The sequence below is a fragment of the Podarcis muralis genome, chromosome 8 (genome assembly GCF_964188315.1).
Source record: "Podarcis muralis chromosome 8, rPodMur119.hap1.1, whole genome shotgun sequence".
NCBI lineage: Eukaryota > Metazoa > Chordata > Lepidosauria > Squamata > Lacertidae > Podarcis > Podarcis muralis.
Genome location: NC_135662.1, coordinates 80,208,819 through 80,235,380, shown reverse-complemented (window position 1 = coordinate 80,235,380; position 26,562 = coordinate 80,208,819). Strand labels below are relative to the sequence as shown.

General features: G+C 43.7%; 1 protein-coding gene across 1 annotated transcript; it reads left to right on the top strand.

Moving 5' to 3' along the window:
* Positions 1-442: 442 nt before the first annotated feature.
* Positions 443-24,878, top strand: ANKS6 (ankyrin repeat and sterile alpha motif domain containing 6). Its single transcript, XM_028737976.2, has 16 exons — positions 443-1,322; positions 2,351-2,847; positions 6,771-6,815; positions 7,081-7,285; positions 8,705-8,811; positions 8,980-9,128; positions 10,058-10,262; positions 10,678-10,727; positions 11,949-12,161; positions 12,426-12,591; positions 15,042-15,211; positions 17,169-17,358; positions 18,851-18,918; positions 21,629-21,745; positions 22,782-22,875; positions 24,272-24,878. The coding sequence occupies exons 1-16, from the start codon at positions 967-969 to the stop codon at positions 24,319-24,321; spliced, it is 2,682 nt and encodes an 893-aa protein (XP_028593809.2). The 5' UTR covers positions 443-966; the 3' UTR covers positions 24,322-24,878.
* Positions 24,879-26,562: the final 1,684 nt, after the last annotated feature.

Genomic DNA, 26,562 nt, shown 5'->3' with positions numbered 1-26,562 from the left:
AACTGAACTGAAGGGTTCAGCCAGCCTGCTTATATAGAGCTCCACTACAACACAACAGTAACCATTTTCTGTAACTATCCAATCACTGAACGTCACTTTCAATCCCTTATTTGCATATGTGGACCTGAGTGAAAACTATGTAACCCGAGGTACCACTGTAATTCGTTCTGGAGGTCTGTTCTAAACCTGAAACTGTTCTAAACCTGAAGCACCACTTTAGCTAATGGGGCCTCCTGCTGCCCCTGCATGATTTCTGTTCTCACCCTAAAGCAAAGTTCTTAACCTGAGGTACTATTTCTAGGTTAACGGACTCTGTAACCTGAAGCGTATGTAAGCCGAGGTACCACTGTACTTTCCATTCTCCTTTCATATTTCTTTCTGTTGAGGGCCACCCTGGGATCTCAGGATGAAGGGAGTTTACCAATGTAATAATCAATCAATCAATCAATCTGGTGTTGGCTGTGAGAAGGGGGGTGTTTATTGGTTTGCTTTTTTTTTATTCTGCATTTTGTGTTCTCGTTTGTTTGTTTTCTGCAGCGGACCGTCCTGAGATCTCCGGATGAAGGGCGGTATACAAATTTTAATAAATATATTTAAGGGGCAGCATAGCGCTGGCTGTACGAGGGTTCTATTCTTCCTCTCGGGGATGGAAGGCGCTCGGGCGCTATGCCAAACTTAACAAGCCAAATTAATGAATAACTAAAACCGGCGTCGGGCTGTGCGAGGCTCCCTTCACCCCGTGGCGAAGCGAAGCCCCAGTCCTCGCCCGGAGGCCTCAGCCCAGCGCCGCCGCCGCCCTGCCTGCCTGCCTCGCCTGCCGTCCCTCCCTCTTTCCCTTCCCGGCCGGACTGTGCGGAGAAGACGGCCGCCCTCCCTGCCTCGCTCCTCCGCCTCCTCTGACGAGCGGAGCCGGGGAGCCAAGAGAGGAGGACGCCCGGCGGCGGCGGCGGAGCGCGAGGGCCGCGGATGGGGGAGTGCGGGGTGGCGGCCGGCGCCCAGCTGCTGCTCCGCGCCTGCGACCAAGGCGACTGCGAGGCCGCCCGGCGGCTGCTGCTGGGCCCGCCGGCGGCCTCCGGGGCCGGCGATGAAGCGGCGGCGGAGCCCGGCAGCTGCGCCGCCGCGCCCGGCGGGTCTGGAGCTGCTGCGTCGGGCCTGCCGCCGGGCTCGGTGCCCGTGGACTGCGCCGACGAGGCCGGCAACACGGGGCTGCAGTTCGCGGCGGCCGGCGGCCACGAGGAGCTGGTGGGCTTCCTGCTGCGGAGGGGAGCCTCGGTGCAGAGCCGCAACCACTGCGGCTGGAGCCCGCTCATGCAGGCGGCCAGGTCAGGGGCGAGGGCAAAGCCAGGCCGGGGTCATGTGCAACGTCGGGATGCGAGGGAAGATGCTGGCCGGGTTTCCCGACCCTTGTGAACATAGGTCCCAGCTCCCTGGGTGTCCGGGCACCCACAAAATTCTCCAGTGATGGGGCTGGGCACCCCCAGATTTTGGTGCCAGGGCCTTGCACGTTGCATGGCACTCCTGCTTGGGTGCATCGTGTGGGTTAGAAGGATCAGAGAACTGTATGGAAGGTGCACGAGGGTCATCTAGTCCAACCCCTGTTGTCGGCATCCTTCTGTCTCGAAAGACGGCGGAATGCACCTCCGAAAGTGAAATCAAAACTGCTGTGTGCACAGCACCAAAGTGACCTCCCTGAGGCGCAAGCCTAGGCAATGTGTATGGAGATCCTGGATGGGCCAGACAACAGGACCCTCCTCTTGGCCTCGCTGATGCCAAAGGGATGAAGAAAAGCAGAGCAGTACGTTTGGCACCAGCGTGGCTGCAGGAGTTTGCCCGAAGGAGGTGTACAACTCGCCATCCAACTGTCTTAGGGACTCTGCTCTGGATTTGTGTAGCGTTTAGCACTTAGCCTAAGGTTACCAGACGTCCCCGGATTTACAAATCAGTCCCCATACAAAATCCATTGAAGTTGAAAAGTGTCCCCGGATTCAATGACAAAAATCTGGTAACCTTAGCTTAGCCTTTTCTTTTCCCAAATATGTCCCACAAGGCAGCGGAGGTTTAGGATCAGAGAAGCGGAGAATTGTAGAGTTAGAAGGAACCACAAGGGTCATCTGGTTCAACCCCCTGAAAAAATTGTAAGTGCAGACCATAACGAGAGGTTTGCCTCACTTAAGAGGTCCGAAGGAGATTTGAACTGAGCAATTATCTGCTCAAATCCCATTCTCTGACCATGACACCACACTGTTTCTCTGCATTGTTAAGGCAAGAGTGCCTTAAATCCAAACAATGCCATTTCATCCTACTGGGTATCATAACGTTTTCTCTCTCTCGTTTTTCCCCCCAATCAAAGGTTTGGACATCTGACTGTGGCTCGCATCTTGCTAGAAAACGGCGCTGACCTTAATGCACAGAACAAACTGGGAGCTAGCGTACTTACAATGGCTTCTAGAGGTGGTCACGTCAGTGTGGTGAAGTTGTTGCTGGAATCGGGCGCTTACGTTGATAATTACGACCACTTGAGTACTAGCTGGGATAACAACAAAGAGGAATTGCCAGCTATCACCCCCCTTATGGCAGCTGTCCAGCACGGGCATGAGGCAGTGGTCCATCTTCTGTTAGACTGGGGAGCGGATTGTAATTATACCGTGAAAACTATGGGTTGGACTCCCCTAATGTTGGCGGCTGTTAGTGGAAGAGTGAGCTTGGCTCAGCAGCTTATGAACAAAGGAGCCAATCCCGATCATCTGAACACACTGCATAAAACACCATATGAAATATCTGTTGACTTCAAACATGAAGATATGATGGATTATTTGGCACCTTTAACAACAGTTAGACCTCAAACAGGTATGAGCTGCTTTGCAGTTATGGGTCTCGCTGTAGTTATTTTCTTGATTGGGAAACTCCCTGACTACAAAAAAAAGGAAAAACAAGGATGGTTTTCTTGGCAGGACTGATGGCTGATAGCAAAGAGTCTCTTAGGTCTTGTCCTTATGGCCATATTATGCCCACTAATAATGTCAGGAAAGGGGTGTTTAGCTGTCAAGACATTGTAATACAAGGGGTAAGCAGTCAGTTCAAATAATAAAGTTTATGAAGAGGAATACTAGCGGTCCAGTTTCTCAGGCTCGAAGAAACCTTGGCCTCTCTTTATGGGACCATCTGGTGCTCCTGTGTGATACATAATTTGTTATTCCTAATAGAAAACAAACAAGATTCTGGTTGTCAACCTTTTTGTACCAGCTGAATACCTTTATATTCTCCCTGGACTTTCAGATCTATGTTTCGGCCCTTGGAACAGATTATTGCTGCCAGTTTTTAAATGCTGTTATGCTACTTTTAAGGCAATAAATTGACTTGATTGATTCTTAATATTTTAGATGCTTTAATATTTTAGTTGTTGGAATTCTGTGCAAACTGCCCAGAGGAGATTGTTGATTGGAGAGCCAGCAAATATTATTGATTGATGGATTAATCCATTCATTTGAAGTATGCTTACATGATGTACAATCAACTAGATAGTTATTTTCCTTTTGTAGAAATGACCGCAGTTTTTGTACACAAAGTGCTTATTCATGAGGAGGCTTTGTCACTCACTATAATGGAGGGGGCCATTTTATGATCAGTTGAGTCCCCTCCCTTAAAATATATGATGATGCTTCTGGAAAAAGGGAAGCACCATGTGAGCTTCAGAGCTCCCACACTTGCAAGGAATTGCTGGATCAGAGGACTTGGGCATGGAGTTTATTTAAGTCCATAACTGATGGACTTCAATTGTTGCTTTCAGCTTCCAGTCTTTGCTTTTATTTCATTTCCCTTTTGTTCTTTTCTGTATTTTAGCAACCTGTCTCTTTTCAAAATCCTCATACTCTTTTTTTTTTTTTTAACCCAACTTTTTTCCATGGCAGAAGAACTTGAGAATTTCTTGAATGAACTTTAACGGAGGGCGTAGTAGTGTTACGCCAAGGGAGTAGTTGTCCTGGGACTGCATCTGTAGGAATGTACATAAGCAGTAAACAAGATATGATTCGATCCAAACCGTGATGTAAGGATGCAACCGTGATGCAGTGCTTTGCATGCAAAATGCACCAGGTTAAACCTGTGACATTACCATGTGGGGCTTGAAAAGACATCTGTCCAAAACCCTGGACAACAACTGTTAGCCAGTGTGACAATACTGAACAAGATGTGTGTCATTCACTATAGTGCAGCTTCTTGTGTTTCTGACAGCAGAATCTGGACAACGACTTAAGGTGGAGAAAAACTGTACCAACCTGATTTATGTAGAACAGCCTTTCCAAAGCTAGCACTCTGCAGATGGTTTAGACACTAACTCTCATCATCCTTTACAGTTAACCATGCTGGCTGGGGTGCGTGTGTGTTGGAGCCCAAAACATCTGGAGGGCAGTAGTTTGGGAAAGACCGGTGATGTAAATAATCAAATCTTAGCATACAATAATAAGCACCACCCTCCATCTTTTTCTCCTCCCTCCTTCAGAAGGGTGCTGGTAGCCAATATATTTTTAACCTTTTATTTCTTTTTCTCTTCCAGCTAGCTCTTTCATTCTTTCCATCTCTACAATCAGAATTTCTGCCTTCTTCAATACTGGCATTTCCTCTCCTTTTCTCCTGTCTTTTCCCTGATCCAGCAAGTCTGACGTCTCACGGGCTTCATTAGTACAAAAGATGTCTCTCAGGAGTATAGGACCAAAGTTCTACATGGGCTGCAGGCTTGCTGTGCTGGTTTCTGGTAAGGCTTGTTATGCCTTGGGAAAAGGAACGTCGCTACTAAATTCAGAGTGTCGCTCTGTACCCTGCCATAGAGCATCCACACCCCTGTGAGTCCTTGTTGGCTTAGACCCACAAATTGCTCTGGGACAGGCTGCATATAGGATGCTGCCATACGCAAGGCTGCAGTGGTGGGGGAGCTGAGACTGGAGTCAGCCTTAAAGCTCCTCCCAAGCCTTCTGTACTTAGTAGGGTTGGGGACAGGATTATAGGAGAAAGGAGCTGGCTAAAATGGGTGCTCAGGCCTCCTGGATCCTCAACACTTGGATGGCGGTGGCCAGAGCATGCCATTCTGCTGGATCCTCCCTCCCCGCCTGCCTGCCTCACAACATACAACTTGAGGGTGTTTGTACACTCAGGGTGCACTGAATGATCTGGTATAGCCTAGCATGGAGTCCAGAATGTACAAACATACCTGTGCTATTTCCCCTGGCATGTGAAGGGCTGAATCATGTCCTAAGGTTCTGTTGTTCAAGGCTACAAATATCTTTCTGGGGAGACAGTGAGGAGTGCGCCTTTGTGGATGGGGTCAAACTGTTGGAAGGTTACAGTGCCTGCTGTGGCCGTAAAGGTCGATGCAGGAGAGTCATGTTTTGTTGCAGCTGGGGCAGATGAAGGCGTCTGGTTGTGCTGCTGCAGATGCGCCATGGCGTTTCTTCCCTCTGTGCTCCTCCCAGCAATCATTCCTCCACCAGTCACTGCTATAGATGCACGACCCGAATGCCTGTCTCCAGGCACTGTGGTTGTCTGCAAGGGATTGATGGCAGGGTTGATGCTGCTACTAGTCACTGAGGCATGAGTGTGAACATGCTGGGAATGTGGATTTGGGAGAGTGCGTCTTTGTTTGAGACTCTGTCCTGCCATGGGATGCCTAAAATCTTGTGGAAGGCATTGAGGTTTCACTCCTGGCGGGTGTACGTTGCCTATGACTTCCTTCCATAAAGCAGCATGCAAATCTGGTAGACCTTCATCTTGGTATTGGACGTTAGCATCCCATTCTCCCATACCCTTTTGGAGAGAGGCAAGCCATTGCTGTAGCTGCAATGCCAATAATACGCAGCTATCACTATTTGATAGCTGCACATTATTAATTTTCTTGTTCTTGTGACTTTTCACCTTATGTTTTGGGAAATGGTACCCCAGTGCTCCTTTGGGTCAAATGAAAATCGCAACAGCTTTTCACATAGCAAACAATCACAGCCCCAAGAGACCAGGGGCGAGAGGAGGGTAATGGTACCTCAACAAACCTTCTGGCTTCAAGAGATGAGCAGCATCACAGGACACGATCCCAAGTATTTTTTCATTAATTTGGGTTGTTGTTTTTTAACCATTTATAAATCAAAACACAAATTTTGAAGTCAAACGATTTACAGTGGTACCTCGGGTTTAGTATTTAATTTGTTCCGGAGGTCCGTACTTAACCTGAAACTGTTCTTAACCTGAAGCACCACTTTAGCTAATGGGGCCCCCTCCTGCTGCCACACCGCCGGAGCACGATTTCTGTTCTCATCCTGAAGCAAAGTTCTTAACCCAGTGGCGTAGCGTGGGGGGTGCAGGGGGGGCTGGCCGCACCGGGCGCAACATCTGGGGGGGGGGCGCTCGCACTCGCAGCTCTCTGCCCCTACCTGGCTCACTCACTCTCATTGCAGTGCTGGCTGTGCGAATCCGATCCGAGCCGCCGGGTCGCCACCCACTGTGGAGGGGGGGGGGTGCCAGGCGTGTGGTGCAGGTTAGGGGGGGCAAATCCACGGGTTAGGGGGCGGAAATTACTTGCCTTGCCCCGGGTGCTGACAACCCACGCTACGCCACTGTCTTAACCTGAAGCTATTTCTGGGTTAGCAGAGTCTATAACCTGAAGCGTATGTAATCTGAAGCATATGTAACCCAAGGTACCACTGTCCTTAAAACACATCACATTATTTGCTGTTGTAGCATCAACTGCAGTTGTTCTATAAACTTTATACTTTTCTCCCCACCCCCAGATAAACAGAAGAGGCAACCAGATATCTTCCATGCCTTGAAAATGGGTAAGGTCCTTAAAAATATTCTATCACATCTGATGTATTCCTGGGTGTAGTAACTAGAGGCATTCTAGTAGGGAAGAGCCCAAAGGTTTGGCTATTTCAAATGACCGCTCATATTGCTGTAGCTCAGTCGACTTCTTTCAGGTGCACGAAGCAGCTTAGTTCAGTCTCACCCATACAGTTAGAATTAATCCCTTCGGCACTTAAAAAATAAACCTTTTAACTTCCTGAGCTCTTCCTTTGTTAACCATGTTAACCATCTCCACAGGGAATTTTCAGCTGGTTAAAGAGATTACAGACGAAGACCCTGCACAAGCCAATGTAATTAATGATGATGGTGCTTCTCCACTGATGATTGCAGCTGTAACTGGACAGTTGCCTCTTGTACAGCTGCTTGTTTCAAGAAACGTGGATATTGACAAGCAAGATACTATCCATGGCTGGACAGCACTTATGCAGGCCACATATCATGGGTAAATATCCTTCTCTCACCCCCTCCCAGTGTGGAGTAAGATAAGCCTTGTTACCACTGCCAAGGAGGTGTATTTGCGTTCTGGTTTTTTATTTCCTGCCCATGTTTAGGTCTAATATTACAGCCCCTGAAAATGACTAGGAGTAGGTGGGCCAAGAACTGGGGGTCTTTTCCTGTCCCACCTATCTATGGCCGTGCAGTGGACATAACATTATTATGACATTTGAAAGCATGTAGGCAGGAACTGTAAGGTTGTGATGGCTTGGGGAATGAAGCTTAGCCAGCCAGCCAGCCAGCCAACCAACCAACCCTTCCTCATCCCTGCCACCCAATGGATATATTTTCTCTCTCTGTCTGCCTCCACTGAACAGCCCTTTTAACATTTTGAACTTTTACTAACCCAACCTATCGTTCTTATGTAGGGAGCAGAGTGTTGGGGCATCTGCTTGTGGGGTAAATAACTGGGCCTCAGACCAGTTTCTCCCCCCAAAACCAGCAATGCTCTTACTTAACGTTTTAGTAATATAGCATGTTACCAGTTTTAGACAAAACGGTTTTAGGAAGAGACAATATTATTACTGTTTAGGTAGTCACCCATAAGAGCAAATCAATTTAACCAACAGTTAATTTTAGACACTTTCCCTAGCAAAGCCAACGTTTATCAGTTTGCATTATTCCTGACCATTGGTCATGCTGCCTGAGCCTGATGGGCATTGGAGTCCAACAATTTTGGGGGCTATAGATGTCCCATCTCTGGTTTAGGCCATGTCAAGGTGCATTGCCTAAAACCAAAAATTCATCACTCTGTTCAGTCTTCTTTACTCAATCTGTTCTTTTCTGCTAGAAACCCTGATCTTACTTTTGAGATAAATATTTTTAAAGGAATGGATTGGGGTGAAATCACGGAGGGTCACTAACTTATGCCAATATTAGGAGTTCTTCACTCTTCTCTCTCTTATCCTGGTATAAGCAATCAGGTACATAGTGCCAGGGTTGTTACCTCCAGAAGATGGAACTCACAATGATCTGTGGGTGATGCCAGAAAGTTAACAAGAGCGGTTGTTGGAAAACTTCAGGTGTAGATAAGGGTTCTTGTCTCAACCAAACAGTACAGGTACTAGGACAACAAATCTGGTCAGGAGACAGCAATGTTTGGATACTGAGTGTGTTGCAAAAGTACCTAAAATCCTGGTGACAACTCTTGAGCTGAATTGCAAACTGATCAGGGCTAGATTAGTTGGTAAGTAGCTGGGCCATATAAGGTGGCCTTAGCACAAGAAACAGTTGTTAATAGAACACACGCAAATGTTTAGGAGAGATTAGAGGGAAGAGGCACACAGGCAATTCTCAGACCTTTCTAGTACCCTTGTCTAACCAAGCCTAATATATATATGTAACTTACCTTCTTTTTTCTTTGAAGAAATAAAGAAGTTGTTAAGTATTTATTAAATCAAGGAGCTGATGTCAACCTGCGTGCCAAAAATGGATATACAGCCTTTGACCTGATAATGCTGCTGAACGATCCAGGTACTTCTTTTTCTAGTGGGGTATCCTTCTTGGAGTCTTGCAGCAAAAACAACAGAGAGTCTTTTGGGTGGAGTACTTCCCATAAGATAAGAGCCTGGTTTTTTGCTGATGCACTTGTGGCGTAGATAATTCTTTCCAGGAAACTTGTGTGTGGTTTTTTTTCCCCAGATGCGGAACTCGTGCGGTTGCTAGCCTCAGCCTGCATGCAAGTTGATAAGGAAAAGAGCAAGCAGAACAACAAATCAGCTGTGACTTCTTCAAGAAATAAGCAAACTGTAGATATTCCAGTGTTGCCTGATGACAAGGGAGGACTGAGGGTATGCAGATTTTGTTTATTTCAGTAAGGCATTGTCTTCAGCTGGGAGAATCTAGCTGCTGCCTTACTTTTGCCCATTGTGGAAATTTGTTTGATGAGAAATCTGTTGACCTACTCTCTGCTACATGGTAGCAGCACCACTGAGGGTGGCATGAGAGTGGCCAAAGATCAGGTTTCACAAAGTGCCAGTTGGGTTCCACCTGCTCCTATAAAGCTGCAGTCCTCATCCTGAACAATTTGTTAACATGCGGGTGGCGCTGTGGGTTAAATACCACAGAGCCTAGGACTTGGCAATCAGAAGGTCGGCGGTTCGAATCTCCGCAATGGGGTGAGCTTCTGTTACTCAGTCCCTGCTCCTGCCAACCTAGCAGTTCAAAAGCACGTCGATAAATAGGTACCACTCCAGTGGGAAGGTAAACGGCATTTCCGTGTGCTGTTCTGGTTCGCCAGAAGCGGCTTAGTCATGCTGGCCACATGACCCGGAAGCTGTACGCCGGCTCCCTCGGCCAATAAAGCGAGATGAGCGCCGCAACCCCAGAGTCAGTCATGACTGGACCTAATGGTCAGGGGTCCCTCTAACTTTACCTTTAGATGAAACCACCCTAGAACTGATGACTGTCACAAGTGCTTCCTGAACAATGTTGTGGTTATTCATTGTTCTTGGCTCCTAGGGAAAGTCTCCTCTTCCTCTTCATGAGCGCTAGTCCAAAGAAGGGACTCTGCAACAAACTCTTGCATTAGATTTACACAGCAGGAAAAAGGGATGTGGATATGTCTAGACCTTTTGGAGTTTAATTTTTTTTTAAAAAAATCAACACCAATAAATTCCAGGTCATTTAGCACATTATTTATCAGTGTTTAAAATATATCATTATGCATAATTATTTGTCTTTTAAAAAAACACCCATATCATTATATTTTATTATCTAGTCATGGTGGAACAGGATGTCCAATAGATTTCGCAAGCTGAAGTTGACTCAAACTTTAAATCATGGATTCTCCATCAATCCAGCTGTACCTTTTCCAGAAGAGTCAGCATCGCCATTTGATTGCACAATGAAGGCCACGTTACCAAGTGATAACGCTGTAAATTACGATGCCATTACAGCTTGGGCCACAAAGAGCAAGGCTAATGGTAAAGATTATTCAACATTCTTTTCAAACAGATGTGAAGTTGTCCAAAACTAAGGGAAGGTTTCGGAAACTTTTTAAGGGATGTTTTTGAGAAAGCCTGTTAAAAATATTTTTTTTGTTTGGTGTCGAGAGACACGGGTTGAAAGTGTATATTTACTATTAAGCTATCACACTGCCCCAGTTAATTTGTAACGGACAACATGGTTTCTCACTGTGTGAATGAACTACAAGCAGAGATGCATTCTCCTTTTTCACATCCACAAGTGGCAGATTAGAAGCTCTTGATTTCCAGCTAACCATACTGTAGTTCAAATACTTCCAAATGCTGGCTTATTCAGAAATGCTAAACTTTGCATGGTTTAGTCATTAGATTCAAAATAGCATTGTTTATATGTGAGGCTTTTCCCCTTATTCAGGTATAGGAAGCACAAAGGGAGGAAAGGATGACGAATTGCTGACAACAGTGGTAAGTCAGAGTATTGCTGGTGCACCAAGTTCTTGGTGTATTTTCTAGCAACTCTTGCCCTAAAACAAATTTGAACCAAAAGGAATCAAGAATGTCCTTCTCTCTGCTATTATTAACAATTACTTTATTGTCAGATACACTATATAGACCTCACCCCAAAAAGAAGCCACAGCGCTGATCAGTATTCTCTGAGTATTTTCATTTTTGTTTATTTAACAAAATGTACATCAGAAGGTCGGCAGTTTGAATCCCCGCGACGGGGTGAGCTCCCATTGCTCGGTCCCTGCTCCTGCCAACCTAGCAGTTCGAAAGCACGTCAAAGTACAAGTAGATAAATAGGTTCCACTCTGGCGGGAAGGTAAACGGCGTTTCTGTGCACTGCTCTGGTTCGCCAGAAGCAGCTTTGTCATGCTGGCCACATGACCCGGAAGCTGTAAGCCGGCTCCCTCGGCCAATAAATCGAGATGAGCGCTGCAACCCCAGAGTTGGCCACGACTGGACCTAATGGTCAGGGGTCCCTTTACCTTTACCTTTATATACCGCTTACTAGAGCAAAAGACCTCTAGGCAGTTTGCAATAAAGAGTCGAAAACAGTCATTTAAAATACCAATAAGAAAAAACCATTACAGACAAGTCACATAAACATGAATATATAAAATGAAATCTGTAATGAAAAAGACACGCTTATTAAAACCATGTATCAAGATTACATGTTAAAGTTACACACCTGAGTGGGCTTCCCAGAAGGAAAAAAAAATCAGTAGGTGCCGAAAAATGTACAATGAAGGCATCTGTCTGATTCAACGGGCATTAAGTTCCAAAATGGAGGTCCTGCCACCTTAAAGGATTGGTAAAAGTGATAAAATGGTGTTCAGTTTCATTGGTTCGGTGTTTATGTTGCTGGGTCTACTGAAGTTGATTAATACCTATGTTTATGAACAGCATATATAGCTAAGAATGCAATCCTATGCCTGCCTGCTCAGAAGTCAGTTCCATTGAATTCAGTGGAATTTACTTCCAGGTAAATGGAATGTTGTGTACGGGATTGCAGCCTAAATTCTAATTTATTGGATGTAAATGCTTGATTTAAAGTTTATTTCTCTCTATTTTTGTTGTAAACAAAAGTACACAGAATTGCCTTCTTTGTGATTGCCTTATTTTTCTTGCTATTTAAAAAAATCCCTGCTTTCTTTATTCCTCCACCCCACACCTCCGGCTTAGCTAAGAAGTGGGGCTCCATTTACAAGGCTGCCTAACGACAAACTGAAAGCTGTCATTCCACCTTTCTTGCCCCCATCAAGTTTTGAGCTGTGGAATTCTGACAGGACGCAACCAAGCAAGGATGGTAGCAGAGAGCAGACAAGGCTTGGCCTTCCACACCGAGCGACCAGTCCTGACAATAATGGCGGCGGAAGTTCCGACAAAGGAAGAGAAGTAAAATAATACCTTACCTGGTTTCATTTAATCATAAAGAGTTGTTCAAACACATTGTTTTGTTCTCCTTTAAACCAGAGGGCCTGTTGATGTTTTGTAGTGCGCTTGAGATTTTTAAAAACAAAATGCTTTTCTTCTGCTTAATTAAATGTAGGGATTTAGGCTTGCCCGAATGTACATGGAAGTGACATAGAGTGGGTAATTCTATTTTTCAGATATTAGTGAACCGCTTTAGTTAAAGCTGCATCTCATTTCTTTTTCTAGGCGTCCTTAAGTAGAGGAACGAGACCCATTAAACTATCAGCCTTTGCAAGAAGACCTCCTACTCCCTCCACCTCGAGCAACTTCAACCATTCCCCCCACTCTTCTGGTGGATCTAACAGCATAGCCGGAGTAAGCAGACATGGTGGAGAAATGCATAATAAATCAGGTGCTTATATTATATATTTGATTCTTATCTCTTTGCCCGACAAGTTTTTGTTCAAAGCCTGTAAATGAACATGAAATTATTGTGCACTTGTTTCGTCATGCCCATAAACAGACCCATCATTATCTAGGTGGATAAGTACTACTACTACTAATAATTTATTATTTATACCCCGCCCATCTGGCTGGGCTTCCCCAGCCACTCTGGGCGGCTTCCAAAAAAATATTAAAATACTGTAATACATCAAACATTAAAAGCTTCCCTAAACAGGGCTGCCTTCAGATGTCTTCTAAAAGTCTGGTAGTTGTTGTTCTCTTTGACATCTGGTGGGAGGGCGTTCCACAGGGAAGGCGCCACTACTGAGAAGGCCCTCTGCCTGGTTCCCTGTAATTTGGCTTCTCACAGTGAGGGAATCGCCAGAAGGCCCTTGGTACTGGACATGGTAGAGTTTCTTTGTATTTAAGAACTTCAGAATAAGTAGAAGGCCGGCTGGTAAAGCTTTCCCCAGAACCTCACCTGCTGAAAGTCGTGCTTGTAAAACTTTTCCATGCACATGTTAGACAAAGCTTTACTTGCCAGCTTTGTGCCTGTTTAAAGGTGCACACACACACACTTCCCAACCAAAACAGCTTGGCAACGTCATTCTGCTCAGGCAGGACTTGAAGACCAAGGAAACCTGAGAAGTCTCAGATATAATTGCGGAAGGGTGTGGAAGATATCAGGTAGCAAGGGAACATTATGAGTAGTGAGGCTTCCTAGATCATTACACTGCAGCAACTTTTTCCACCTTCTTCATTCCTGATCGCTTTTGCCCAAAGCTCTCCCATCTTCTGTGATGTAAAACATAAGCGCCGTTTGCTTCAACAGGTAGGAGGGTGAGGAAGGTGGATGATGGGATCTGGGCCGAGGAAGGGTCAGAACAAGAAAAGCTGTGGTGGCATCCTTTTCACAGCTGTCGAGCTATTGATGGGTGATGATGCTATTACTAGAATGCTGTCTGTGAGCCCTAACTGTCGAACATGCCTTCAAGGTCTGAACTTGGTCAGAAATTGTGCAAGAAAACTAAAGGAGGGTAGCTAATCAGGGAGTAGTGATAGAACTGTGAATGTGCTGTACATACCACCATGCTTGTTGAATAAAGTTATTCAGTTAACGTGAACACAGCATTTCAAAAATTACATGTATCAGGCTCTTATTAGCCCCAGTGCCTCTGTCCTTCTCATCCTCAAAGTAATTTGATATTTATTTTCTGGTTGTTGTTTTTTTAAGAGCTCAGATTTGATCACTCTTTAGCAAACTAAGGTTCTTAGTGCTAACAGGATTGTAGCCAAAACAGAGTCGCTGAGAAACAGGATAGGGGTAACAGCAAGATTTGCAAAAGTACATTTTATAAACAAACAAACAAACACTCCCTAAATACCCCAGTGAAGACTGAGCATGCTCAGAGCATGCACATGTTGACTATTAGTGGAAAGGATGGAATGGCCTGATGAAGGAAAGTATTGGTGGTTGACTGGCTGGATACCCCGAACCACCTAGTAGGAATACATTCTCATCTTCTTTTGCAGGTCCCTCTTCTATTGCCTAATCTCACGTCTCCAAAGCTCTGCATGTCTGCATTCTTTTCAAATCCCAAGCACAGAATCACGCAAATGTGATGACATCAATAGATTCTCATTAGCTTTATGAAACAAGCTGTCGGGCTGTTTACAGGAGCTAGCCAGATGGCAATAGTAAAAATAAAAAAGCACTGCTTTAAACTGTTGAATGCCCTAGGATGACTTTGAGAGGCGATCGTTGCACAGAAGCGTAAAGGGTGAATAACTTTTACATGGTATTTTATTCAGTACACATTATGAACGGTCTCAGACTAACAGTGAAATCCTAACCACGCTTACTCAGAAGCAAGTCTTTTCAAATTCAACAAGGCCTCTGTTCTCAACATTGATGACTTAGAAGGTTATTGTCCTCGCAATAACATGATGTGTCTTTTCTGATATATTGTTAACAAGCTAGTGTGGTGTTGTGGCTAGAGTGTTGGACTTAGAAGACTGGGGTTCAAATCCCCATTCACTGACTGACCAGTCATTGGCTCTCAGCCTAATCTTCCATTCCTGCTCTGCTCCACCACTGCCTCCTCTGCCCCCCCACATTGCTTGTCATTTCACAGGAAGCCCTTCTTGCTTGCATCACCCTGCCACTCACTGACCTCACTGCCTGCCTGTCTCCTATGCTTCCTTCACATTGCACAGTTCATCATCAGCGTGACGACAGACTGGAACAAATACAGTATAGAGAGAAAACCTCTTCTTCTTTTTAATGACACTTCCTTTGTAAACAGATGCTTTTAATGTTGCTTGAAAATGTTGAAATGAGATTGTTCTCCGTCTAGAATAATAAAATTGCTATTACATTCTTGACTTATGTAAGATTGGGGTTTGTGTTTTCGTTAGGTGGCAGTGCCGATAGTGTTTTGTCTCAAATTGCTGCTCAGAGGAAGAAAGCTGCTGGTATTCCTGAACATAAACCAAGCCAACAGCAAGTGCCAATAGGCCCAGCTCCTTCACCCTGCCCTCCTGACATGGAAAGTGCACAGACCATTGGCAATGGACACATTTTAAAGGTTTTTGGGTCTTTTAAATTTCTCGTAGCTTAGAGCTGAAGTAGTGAAGCATGCTTGATTTGCAGACTTCCCGTCTCAGTCACACGGCATATATGTATATTGCTACGATTACTGAAGTCCTTTGGCCTGTAGACACAAAGCTAATATCTATTTGTGATAATGTCCTCAAAATGAATATAGGGAAGAAGGAACAAATAACATTTGAGTTTTAGCATTTTAAGCAAATTGATTATGCCAACAGTTACATCAGGATGCAAACTAAGGATGTAATCCAGGATCGTGAACTCAGCGATATCAGCTGGATTGTGACCTGGGTTCATCAACACAACCAGTGGAACACCCTTGGAAGGGCTGCCAGTTATCCAGTTACTAAGAGTCAAACTAAATGTGAAGGATACCTGAAGGAGCGTCTCCACCCCCATCATTCTCCCTGGACACTGATGTCCAGCGCCGAGGGCCTTCTGGCGGTTCCCTCGCTGCGAGAAGCCAAGTTACAGGGAACCAGGCAGAGGGCCTTCTCGGTAGTGGCACCCGCCCTGTGGAACGCCCTCCCACCAGATGTCAAAGAGAAAAACAACTACCAGACTTTTAGAAGACATCTGAAGGCAGCCCTGTTTAGGGAAACTTTTAATGTTTTACAGACTATTGTATTTTAATATTTTGTTGGAAGCCACCCAGAGTGGCTGGGGAAACCCAGCCAGATCGGCGGGCTATAAATAATAAATTAGTATTATTATTATTAGCTTATTTTACCCAAAGTGGCTACAAGAAGCTGCAGAAGAATGGGGACAGCATGTTGCGTTTTCCCCCCTATGGGCTATTTGTCTTTGAGACTACTTCATGCCCAGCAGAAAAAGGATACAAGTCCCACCATGGAGATGAATTTCTCAGGCAAGAGTAGCAAGCATGTTCTGAGGCTTATACTGCAAACTGAAGCACCATTCTGAATTTGGCCCAACTGAACACCCCTCCAGATAACATTTAGGCACATTTAGCCACTTTTGTTGGATCCAGATTAAATTGTGTTTAGAGTAGACCCTTTGAAATTAATAGGACAGGTTAGTCATGATTAATTTTAAGCCCCATTGATTTCAGTTAGCCTATTCTAAGCCTTAGCCAACAGCAGTAAGCAATGATCTGGAGTGGAAGTAGGGAAATTCATGATGTGATGATGTCATAAAAGGGCATAGTGCTTAGATATTACTAGAAGAAGGGGGTATCTCAACATGGGAAATCCACTGTTATTTCAGGGTCAAGTATAGATCTAGAGCTACCCTCTCAGGCAGCTGATTTACTGGTAAAAAGTTTAGACAGGTCAAAAGCTTTCCAATGTTAGAAATGGTGTGTTTTCCATTCGTAAATGCATTGGATTCACTGAATTCAATTTGGCCAACTCCTTGAGACCCTTAGAGTAATTTATATGGGTGTTTCTGGCACTAGTCTAGAAGGAAAACTGTGTGGGTCATTAGAGGGAAGTGGCAAGATGCTTGCAAGACAACATACATGCATGTTGTGGAACACAACCTCTGCTTTAAAGCACACACAGCTTTTTCTGTGAAAGGTTATAACCAGATGTCTTCATATTCCAACCGTGTGAATCACCCCAATACGCCGTCGGTAAGGCCAATTGCCAAATATATTTTTGTCAGGAGGAACATTTTAATTACCACGGAGTCTGCTTATGTAAGGAGATAAAAATACCCAAGTAAACATGTGCTAAAGTCCTTGTACTTCATGTGAACATTAAAATAAAACAGAGGAACATTCCTGCTACCAAAGCCTACCACTGATGTTTTATTGTGTTTTTAATATTCTGTTAGAAGCCACCCAGAGTGACTGGGGGGACCCGGCTAAATGGAGAGGGTATAAGTAATGAATTATTATTATTATTATTATTATTATTATTATTATTAACCACATGATTATTTATTCTTCTGTTCATTGTTAACAAAAACAGAAGTTGGATGTGAACAAAAAGCCTCCATCTGAAAATTCGTCTACTTCTAAAAGCACATCCCCAACTCTTACGCCGTCACCATCACCATCTGCATCCCCCAAGGTTCAAAGTGCAGAGTCCTCTCTCTCCTCTTCTCACAGGCAAGGGAAAAGTAGCGGTGGCTCCAGCAGTGGAACTTTGACAGATGAAGGTAAGCAGTCCCCAGCTACACCATCAGCAGGATCTCCCTGGACTGTACTACAGTACTTAGAATGTGAATTGTGCATTTGGATGTCCTCCTGTGTTGAAAACACTCTGCAAATAGAAACCAGCACGTATGGGGCAAGGAACTGCTGCAGCAGAAGGGTTGTCACAGAAACGTGCAAGTTTTCAGTATATAGGTAAAGGTAAAAGGACCCCTGACCATTAGGTCCAGTCGTGACCGACTCTGGGGTTGCGGCGCTCTTCTCGCTTTATTGGCCGAGGGAGCTGGCGTATAGCTTCTGGGTCATGTGGCATGACTAAGCCGCTTCTGGCGAACCAGAGCAGCACATGGAAACGCCATTTACCTTCCCGCTGGAGCAGTACCTATTTATCTACTTGCACTTTGACGTGCTTTCGAACTGCTAGGTTGGCAGGAGCAGGGACCGAGCAACGGGAGCTCACCCTGTCGTGGGGATTCGAACCGCCAACCTTCTGATTGGCAAGTCCTAGACTCTGTGGTTTAACCCACAGCGCCACCCGCGTCCCTTTCAGTATATAGGAGCCGTTTTTTTAAAATACTGGTTTGCTTTCAAACATGCACATCCTGAAGTAAGTAGGTAGGACTTTCCCATCCAGCAAAAGGAAGGCAGAGGGGAAGACAGCTATGCAGTAATTGCTGTGTGGTTATCTCCTACTCGTCTATCCTTTGTTATGTACTGAGTTGAATAGGATCCAAAATGCAGCAGTCTGATTGGTCCTAGAAGAATAGGATTCAGAATGCAGCAGTCTGCTTGGTCCTAGAACAATAGGATCCAGAATGCAGCAGTCTGATTGGTCCACAGGAGCCACCCAATCCAGCTCTAGGTGGAAATGAATCCGCAACCTGATTGGCCTACAGGAGAATCCCGGAATTAGCCAATCACGTGGGGCCCATTGTGTAAATAATGTATATAAAGCAGACATTGTGTAAATAATGTATATAAAGCAGACATTCCATTCCTCCTCACCACTGTGAGCTGAATAAAGAGCATGAAATCCACTCTCGACTCTGAGTATATTTCACTTTACCTCTCAGGAAGCCTAGTTTAGCTCTGAAAGAACTGGGGCAGTGCTGCTACAGACTTGGGGAAAGATCACCCTCCCCGGCTCTCAGCCGTGACACCCTACTGCCTTTCCCAAAAGTGTTAGTACTTGGAGCAGGCCCCAGTAATTTCAGGGGTAAACTAAAATCTTCAGACTGGCCTTTCTTCTATAAATACTCTGTTTATGTGTATGTATGAGAAAGAACAATCACAAGACCCATTATGCTCTGCATTGCATAGAAGGTTTTGCATGGCTGAATATTTTCAGGGTTACAGGAAAAGTTCAGGGACAAATCGCTGTTCAGACTACTTGATATGATCTTTGCATCTGCATGATTAGTTTGAAATATCGATAAAGATATGTATTCTCTGCCCTTTGTCAAAATGATTAAAATTATTTCCTTTTTTTATTTAAAGATGAACTCACAGGCATCCTTAAAAAACTCTCACTGGAGAAGTATCAGCCTATTTTTGAAGAGCAGGAGGTAAAGTTTTGTATCAACTTTTTATTTGTTCTTTTCCTTAATGCTTTCTGTGCGAATGGCTGAAACTTTCAAATCATGAAGAATCATTAGGCCATGGAGGTCAATAAGGAAATTTATTTACAGAATTATGATCTCAGATTTTTATTATCTGGCTTTTCAGAAACAGTGTTCTTAAAAGGGAACACAGAGCAGTCACCAAGAATGCAAGGCTGTATTTTTGAATATTTATTTGTTAAGAATACTTATATCTTCCTTATAGCCCAGAGAAGCTTTTAAGGCAGCTTAGAAGAGATTCTCAAAATGGAATCACACTCAAATTTGGTATAAGAACAAAAATTACATCATGACCGCATGAAACCAGGATTATTCAGGCTCTTCTCTTAGTTTCATTGATTAGGGCTTGTCATTTTAGGGAGTGAAACTTAATTTTTGCAAATTTCTTCAGTAAGGTAGCTTTAAAATATGTTTTTTCGGTGTGAGGAATTCAAATCTGCTATTATTTTTGTGATTGGACAACTAGGCCTCCTGAGAGGTAAAGGACAATAATATCATTGGCAGTCTCCAGATTCCACAGCTTCAACAGCAAAAGCAAACTACCCAGTATTTCTGGTCCAGCTGTCTTTGGTAACGCTCCATTTTCACCACATAGCAAAGGGAAGTGGCTTTTCAAAACTTACATAAAGAATTACACCCATTTGCTTGAGTGATTTCTATTGACTGGAAGTGATATTTCATGAACATAAAGGAGGAAAACATAATATATATATTATGGGTCAGTGCCCCCAATATGAAAGTGCAAAAGCTTTGGGCATAAGTTGCTTTCTGCCTTTGAGCTCAGATAGAATAACAATTTAGTGTTCATTTAAGCATATTCCACTGCTGTGTAAACCTTTTAGAATTACTTAGAAATACAGTTGTGTTTTGCTATTTTGCCCGCTGCTACAGTTGTGATATCTTTTCATGCAAATCTTGAAAGCTAGTCAAAAGTAGAACCTGTTCTCTAACTATTTCAGTGAGCCACAGACATGCAATGGCGTTTAAACATTCAGTCAATATAACTTTTTGATGTATGTTCCTAGTTTTTAAGTGTCTCGATACAAATGGCAGAAACGTATTGACTGTAGCGACTTAGAAAGCTGCCTTATATTGAGTCAGACCAGATGTAGTTCCAAGGTTTGACAGCTCATAACACCTGATTGGCTCTCTAAACACTCATGCTCATTGGCTACATTGTAGGAAAGCTACTGCATATATCAACCTAAACAAGTTGTGCTTTCTTTTTCTGGTTATTTGGCTATAACTTTTGATAGAATACAGATAATTGAACCAACTTTGTTATAATAATAATAATAATAATAATAATAATAATAATAATAATAATAATTTATTATTTATACCCCGCCCATCTGGCTGGGCTTCCCCAGCCACTCTGGGCGGCTTCCAAAAGAATATTAAAATACTGTGATACATCAAACATTAAAAGCTTCCCTAAACAGGGCTGCTTTCAGATGTCTTCTAAAAGTCTGGTAGTTGTTGTTCTCTTTGACATCTGGTGGGAGGGCGTTCCACAGGGAGGGCGCCACTACCGAGAAGGCCCTCTGCCTGGTTCCCTGTAACTTGGCTTCTCGCAGTGAGGGAACCGCCAGAAGGCCCTCGCTGCTGGACCTCAGTGTCCGGGTAGAACGATGGAGGTGGAGACGCTCCTTCAGGTATACTGGACCGAGGCCGTTTAGGGCTTTAAAGGTCAGCACCAACACTTTGAATTGTGCTCGGAAACGTACTGGGAGCCAATGTAGGTCTTTCAAGACCGGTGTTATATGGTCTCGGCGGCCGTTCCCAGTCACCAGTCTGGCTGCTGCATTCTGGATTAGTTGTAGTTTCCAGGTCACCTTCAAAGGTAGCCCCACGTAGAGCGCATTGCAGTAGTCCAAGCGGGAGATAACCAGAGCATGCACCACTCTGGCGAGGCAGTCCGCGGTCAGTCTCAGCCTACGTACCAGATGGAGCTGGTACACAGCTGCCCTGGACACGGATTTAACCTGTGCCTCCATGGACAGCTGTGAGTCCAAAATGACTCCCAGGCTGCGCACCTGGTCCTTCAGGGGCACGGTTACCCCATTCAGGACCAGGGAATCCTCCACACCTGCCCGCCTCCTGTCCCCCAGAAACAGTACTTCTGTCTTGTCAGGATTCAATCTCAATCTGTTTGCCGCCATCCATCCTCCAACCATGTTGCATTACATTCTTCATTAAATTATCTTTCCATTGATGTATAATTTTATGGTGTTACTAAAAATAAAAAATGGTTTCCACAATTTTGGCCACTAGTGTAGATAATAATAGTGATATAGTGCTTTAGGGTGTTTAAAGTATTTCACATACATTATCCATGACCCTTATAATATCTCTGTAACAGGGTTATTAACTCCGGCTGAGGCCGAGAATGACTTCCATGAAGCCACCTATGTAATGAATAGCAGAGACAAGTTTTGATCCAGAGATTCCTTTGCTATTTTGCAAGGTCTTCAGACTAACACTTCACACAGTGCTAAAATTAGTAGCAGCAGTTCCTCAGACTGTTAAGGGGACTTAGGTCTTGCTGGAGCCAAAATGGAGGGGAGAGTGTAAAATGCTCTCTCTGCCTCTTAGCTCAGCGTCTCCTTCATAAATTAGAAGAGAGAAAATGCATTTACGGATTTCTGTTTCGCAGGTGGATATGGAGGCTTTCCTCACCCTCACGGATGGTGATTTGAAGGAACTGGGAATTAAAACTGATGGTTCTCGACAACAAATTCTGGCAGCTATTTCTGAGCTGAATGCAGGAAAGGTATTTCAGAATATATTTTACTTTCAAAGTGTTGTTTTTCTCTGCTTTTAAGAATTTGATTTTTCAACATCTGATAGAGAGTGCTCAGAGAATAGGATGTTGGCTTCAGGACTGCACAGCTCCTTTTCTTTAACGCCAAAGAGTTTTGCCCTAGTGGGCTGGCTCAGGGACTTTACAGTTCTTCTGACTCCAGCCTTCATTGCCAACAATTTGCATATTACTAGGGTTAGTTTGGCCTATTGGAAATCCAGATTTGAAGCTTCTGCAATGTTTCAAGGCTCATTACTATGTGGGCAGGGCCAGTTACAGAAGTCCTTGCCACCCAGTCGTTACTCTCAGTTCCTGCTGGGCAACAAAGTGTATGGAAAGTGTTCTCTCCAGGTCAACAGTTTGCCCTATTAACATGAATCTGCCACTGCAGAACAAGACTGCTGTTGTTTAGATTTTTCCTCCCAAAGGAGAACCGGGCAGCAAACACCAAAGCAATAGTAAACATTTGAAAGCAATTACCGTATTTTTCGCTCTATAAGTTCTGTTCTGGCTTCTGTGATAGCTGTGCAGCCTGCATTCACTCCATAAGACACACACACATTTCTCCTTACTTTTTAGGAGGGAAAAAGTGAGTCTTATAGAGCAAAAAATACGGTAATTATCCCTGCAGGTAAATTATTCAAGGTCGTCTAAAACAGCATCTTTCAGCCATCAAGTGCATGGATGAGTATGAATGCTTTAAAATTCTGCCAAAATGTTACTATAGAGGGTAGCAGATGCATCACAGTATAATATATAACCAGTGGGCTGTGTTTAGCTTGCTGGGTCACAAAGTTGTACAGTCCCAAACCAGAGTACCTTGTGCCAGAAGCAGACTGGAGCAAACAAGGTTATTTCATTGACACCATTACCAGCAAACATGAACGCCTTTCTTGGCATGCGTTCCTAAAGAACTAAGCTGAAGTTTCTCTTAGTAATGATTGCATTGATAGATTTAAACATGGACTATGCATTTGGTTCTTGCTCTAACTATGGTTTTCTACAGGGCCGAGAAAGAAAAATTTTACAGGAGACCATACACAACTTTCACTCTTCCTTTGAAAGCAGTGTTAGCAACACTAGCCCTGGAAAACCTCAGTGTAAGTATAATTGATGATTTATTTATCTGCTATATATTTTGGAACGTTGTTTGTCTGTTCGCTCTGCATTTGGACACCTCTTACGATATCATAACCAAATTTTGCATGATGGTTCTTGAGATGAAGGAACAGTTTTCTTCTGTGTTTGGGTTCAATTAGACACCATTTTGAATCAAAATGGTGGACTGAACTTTTCAAAACTGGTTTCAAAACTGCGGATTATTATTATTTTGTTTCTTACAATTTTCCTGATCAACACTGGGGATGAAGCTGATAGTTACTAATAAAACATTATTTTAGAGACCTGACTCCTGGCCCTCTTGAAACTGAATCTAGAGCTGAAGATGGGTTTAAATTTGAAATCCGGAACACAAATTTGAAATCCAGAACACATCTTTATCCAGAACACACAGGTCAAATTTCATGCCAATATCTTATTTTCAAAGGAAATTGTGCTTTGAGTTGGGTTTTACATATTTGCTAGTCTCCTTGAAAACAGGTGTGATCATGGTGGGGTTTGTCTTTGAAAGACAGCCCCGTATGTGCAAACTGTTTTCCATCTGATAACTCACTCTTCAAAGGAGATATTGCATAGCATTATATCTTATATATTTTCTGTCTCCCTTACAAATAGGGGAAATTTCTCTAATTGGATAAGGGACAATGTGTTGAGATTTCTGCATTGCAGGAGGTTGAACTAGATGACCCTTAGGTCATCTTTACAACTCTACAATTCTATGACTGAAATTGAATGAATTAAAAACCATAAAACAATCATGGACAGATAAATTCTTATCAAGGGAGAATTCAATGGCTTGGTTAATCCCCGCCCCCATGGTCATCTTTAAGGGGAATAAGAAAAAAATTGTCATTTAAAAAAAAATTATAACCAGGAAATATTATTGATATATGGAGATACAGTACGATCACATCTTACATGACAGTTCACTTCCAAGGCTTCCACATATACATGAAACCCCATATACTCAAACCTTCCCCTTGGAACCATCCCCATGCCAGCATCCTGAACATTCCAGATCTGGTGTACTAAGTGGGGTTTGCTGTTTTGGGGCTGGCTGAGCGGTAGGGCTGGAAAATGTATCTTGGCTGCTTGTTCCTCGACTATGGTGGGGAGGAAGAAGCAGCTGAGATACATTCCAGACATACCAGTATATCACAGTATTTAGCTGCTGATATATCACAATGTTGAAAACCAGGTATCGCCCATCCTTAATGGCCAAACCCATAGAGAACAAATGGACAGACCACTTTCCAAAATATATTTGTAAATATTTGTTTTAAATCTAGCACTTCCTGCATAGATACTTTATGCATATCTAGCAGCTTCTGCATTTTAAAACAAAACAATTAATGATGAATTCCTTTCTGTTTGCAGCACCTGGATGCTGGGTGAGGCCACAAGAACCTTCTCCTACTAAGAGGTAGCTTTTGAACCAAGGTGTCCCACTACCTCGCCACAGTGCCCTGAAGAAAAAGTATCATGTGTACCTGTTACAGCAACATCTTTTCACAGAATGCGCAGGAAGGATTGTTTAACAACTTTAAAAAAACCCTTCATTCTGCTAAGTAGCTGTTCCCAAAGCTGAAACTACACATTAGGTAGTTTGATACTTTGAAGGCCGTGAAAGACTTTCAAAAGTGAACTGTAATGCAAGAACATGTATGGGTCATTTCACAGAAGTGCAGGAATGAGAATCTGAACCAAACCTCTGTGGCTTCAGCAAAAAAAATAGTGTGTTTAGGAAGGACACAACAAAGTAACTGCAACTTACTGGAGTCTGCCATAGTCACCTGAGACTTGACTGTGCATATTGTGATAATGCAGGCATCTAAAGTTAAAAGAAACTGCAAGTGTTTTGTAAGGAGTCAAGTGCACTGACGTGTGCCCAAGGCGTGTTTTTGTGAAGCACCAAACACAATTTGTATTGATGAACATTTAAATAAGATTTTTTTTCTAACTAAAGAACACTTATGATTTGTAACCAGCCTTTTGTATTCATGCTTGGGAAGTTGGTGTTTGAGGGTGCCGGGCTTGCGTACACATTATTCACAACTTCCAACACATCTGTTGTAGACAAAGTCTAGGGACAAATGCATCTTGAAATCGAAATGCTGCTCTAAGCTCCTTGGAGAAAAGGTGTGATGATGATGGTGGTGGTGATAGTGCTGTGTGCTTACTGAAGTTTACGTACCAAAATATTGTACATAAGTGAACACACCATTTCCCCCCCTGCCAGTAGGAGGCCCATTGAAGCCCAAGGGGGTGGGGGAGATCACTTGCCACATTTTTAAAAAAATAGTTCTTACCTTTTAAACTTAGGTTAGTGTGTATAGGGCTGCAGCTTATCTTATTTCTATTCAGAAGAAGACAGGAGTGCCTGGCATGCTCTGGTCCATGGGGTCACGAAGAGTCGGACACGACTAAACGACTAAACTACAACAACAACAACATTCAGAAGAAAGCCCCATTGAGTTTAGTAGGACTTACAGTGGTACCTCGGGATGCGAACAGGATCTGTTCCGGAGCCCCCTTCGCATCCTGAACGGAACGTAAAATGCGTCTGTGCGGGTCGCGTTCCGCCGTTTCTGCGCATGCGTGTGACGTCATTTTGAGCGTCTGCGCATGCACGAGCAGCGAAACCCGGAAGTAACACACTCCGTTACTTCCGGGTTGTTGCAGAGCGCAACCCGAAAGCGCTCAACCTGAAGCACATTCAACTCGAGGTATGACTGTACTTCCAGGTGAGTGTATATAGGATTATAGTTCCCACTGATTCATTGAGTAGACATGCAGTGTTAGATGCTGTTCTAGAGGCAAATATGGAATCTTGCCCACAGGGATTGAGAGAAATTACTAGTCTATACATGACAGTAGGTAGAAACTGGCAGTGGCAGGCAGAAGACAGAAAGTATAGTTTGTAAAGCTAGCATACCTGGAAAGAACATGATTGTAGACTCTGCAGTTTAAGCAAGCAACAGCTCTACTTGAGTTGGACCTATTTCCATGTAAATATGCTTAGGACTAAAACCCAAGACCAGGGCTCAGTAAATTGACTGGGAGGCAACCTTAGAGACTGCAACATTACTGGAGCTAGCAGGTGTGAATCTGGCCAGTTCTTTGAATGAAAGCTGCATGAAACAGAAGAATATGTCTTGAAGAAGATTACAGCCAAATATCCATGGTTGGAAAGGATTTGGGAGCAAAAGTCTTGGCCAGGTTGACAGCATTGATGGGAGGAATACGTCATTAATTTTGATTTGGGTATACCTTGCAACTACTGACATTACTTTGTTTTAAGACCACATTCAGCATCATGTAGGTAGCTGTTACTTGCTTCCTGTTATTTGAAATAGACAGTGTCTATTTCTCACCCATCTCCCAAAATAAAACATCATGTTGACAAGTGGAAGGGATACATACTTCACATAAAAATACATTATATGCTAAAGAGGTGTTAGTGAGCCTCTTTTAGACCTATAGCCAGATTCATACCTTGCCAACTTTCTGGGGGCTGCATTTGGGTGGTAGGTGGAGCCAGAGGCAAAAAAACAACAACAAAAAACCACACACACAAAAAAACACACAGGGTAAAAGTGGATTCCAACATGAACAAAATAAAAATATTGCACAAAATTGTATGGATCTTACATATATATTTATATATT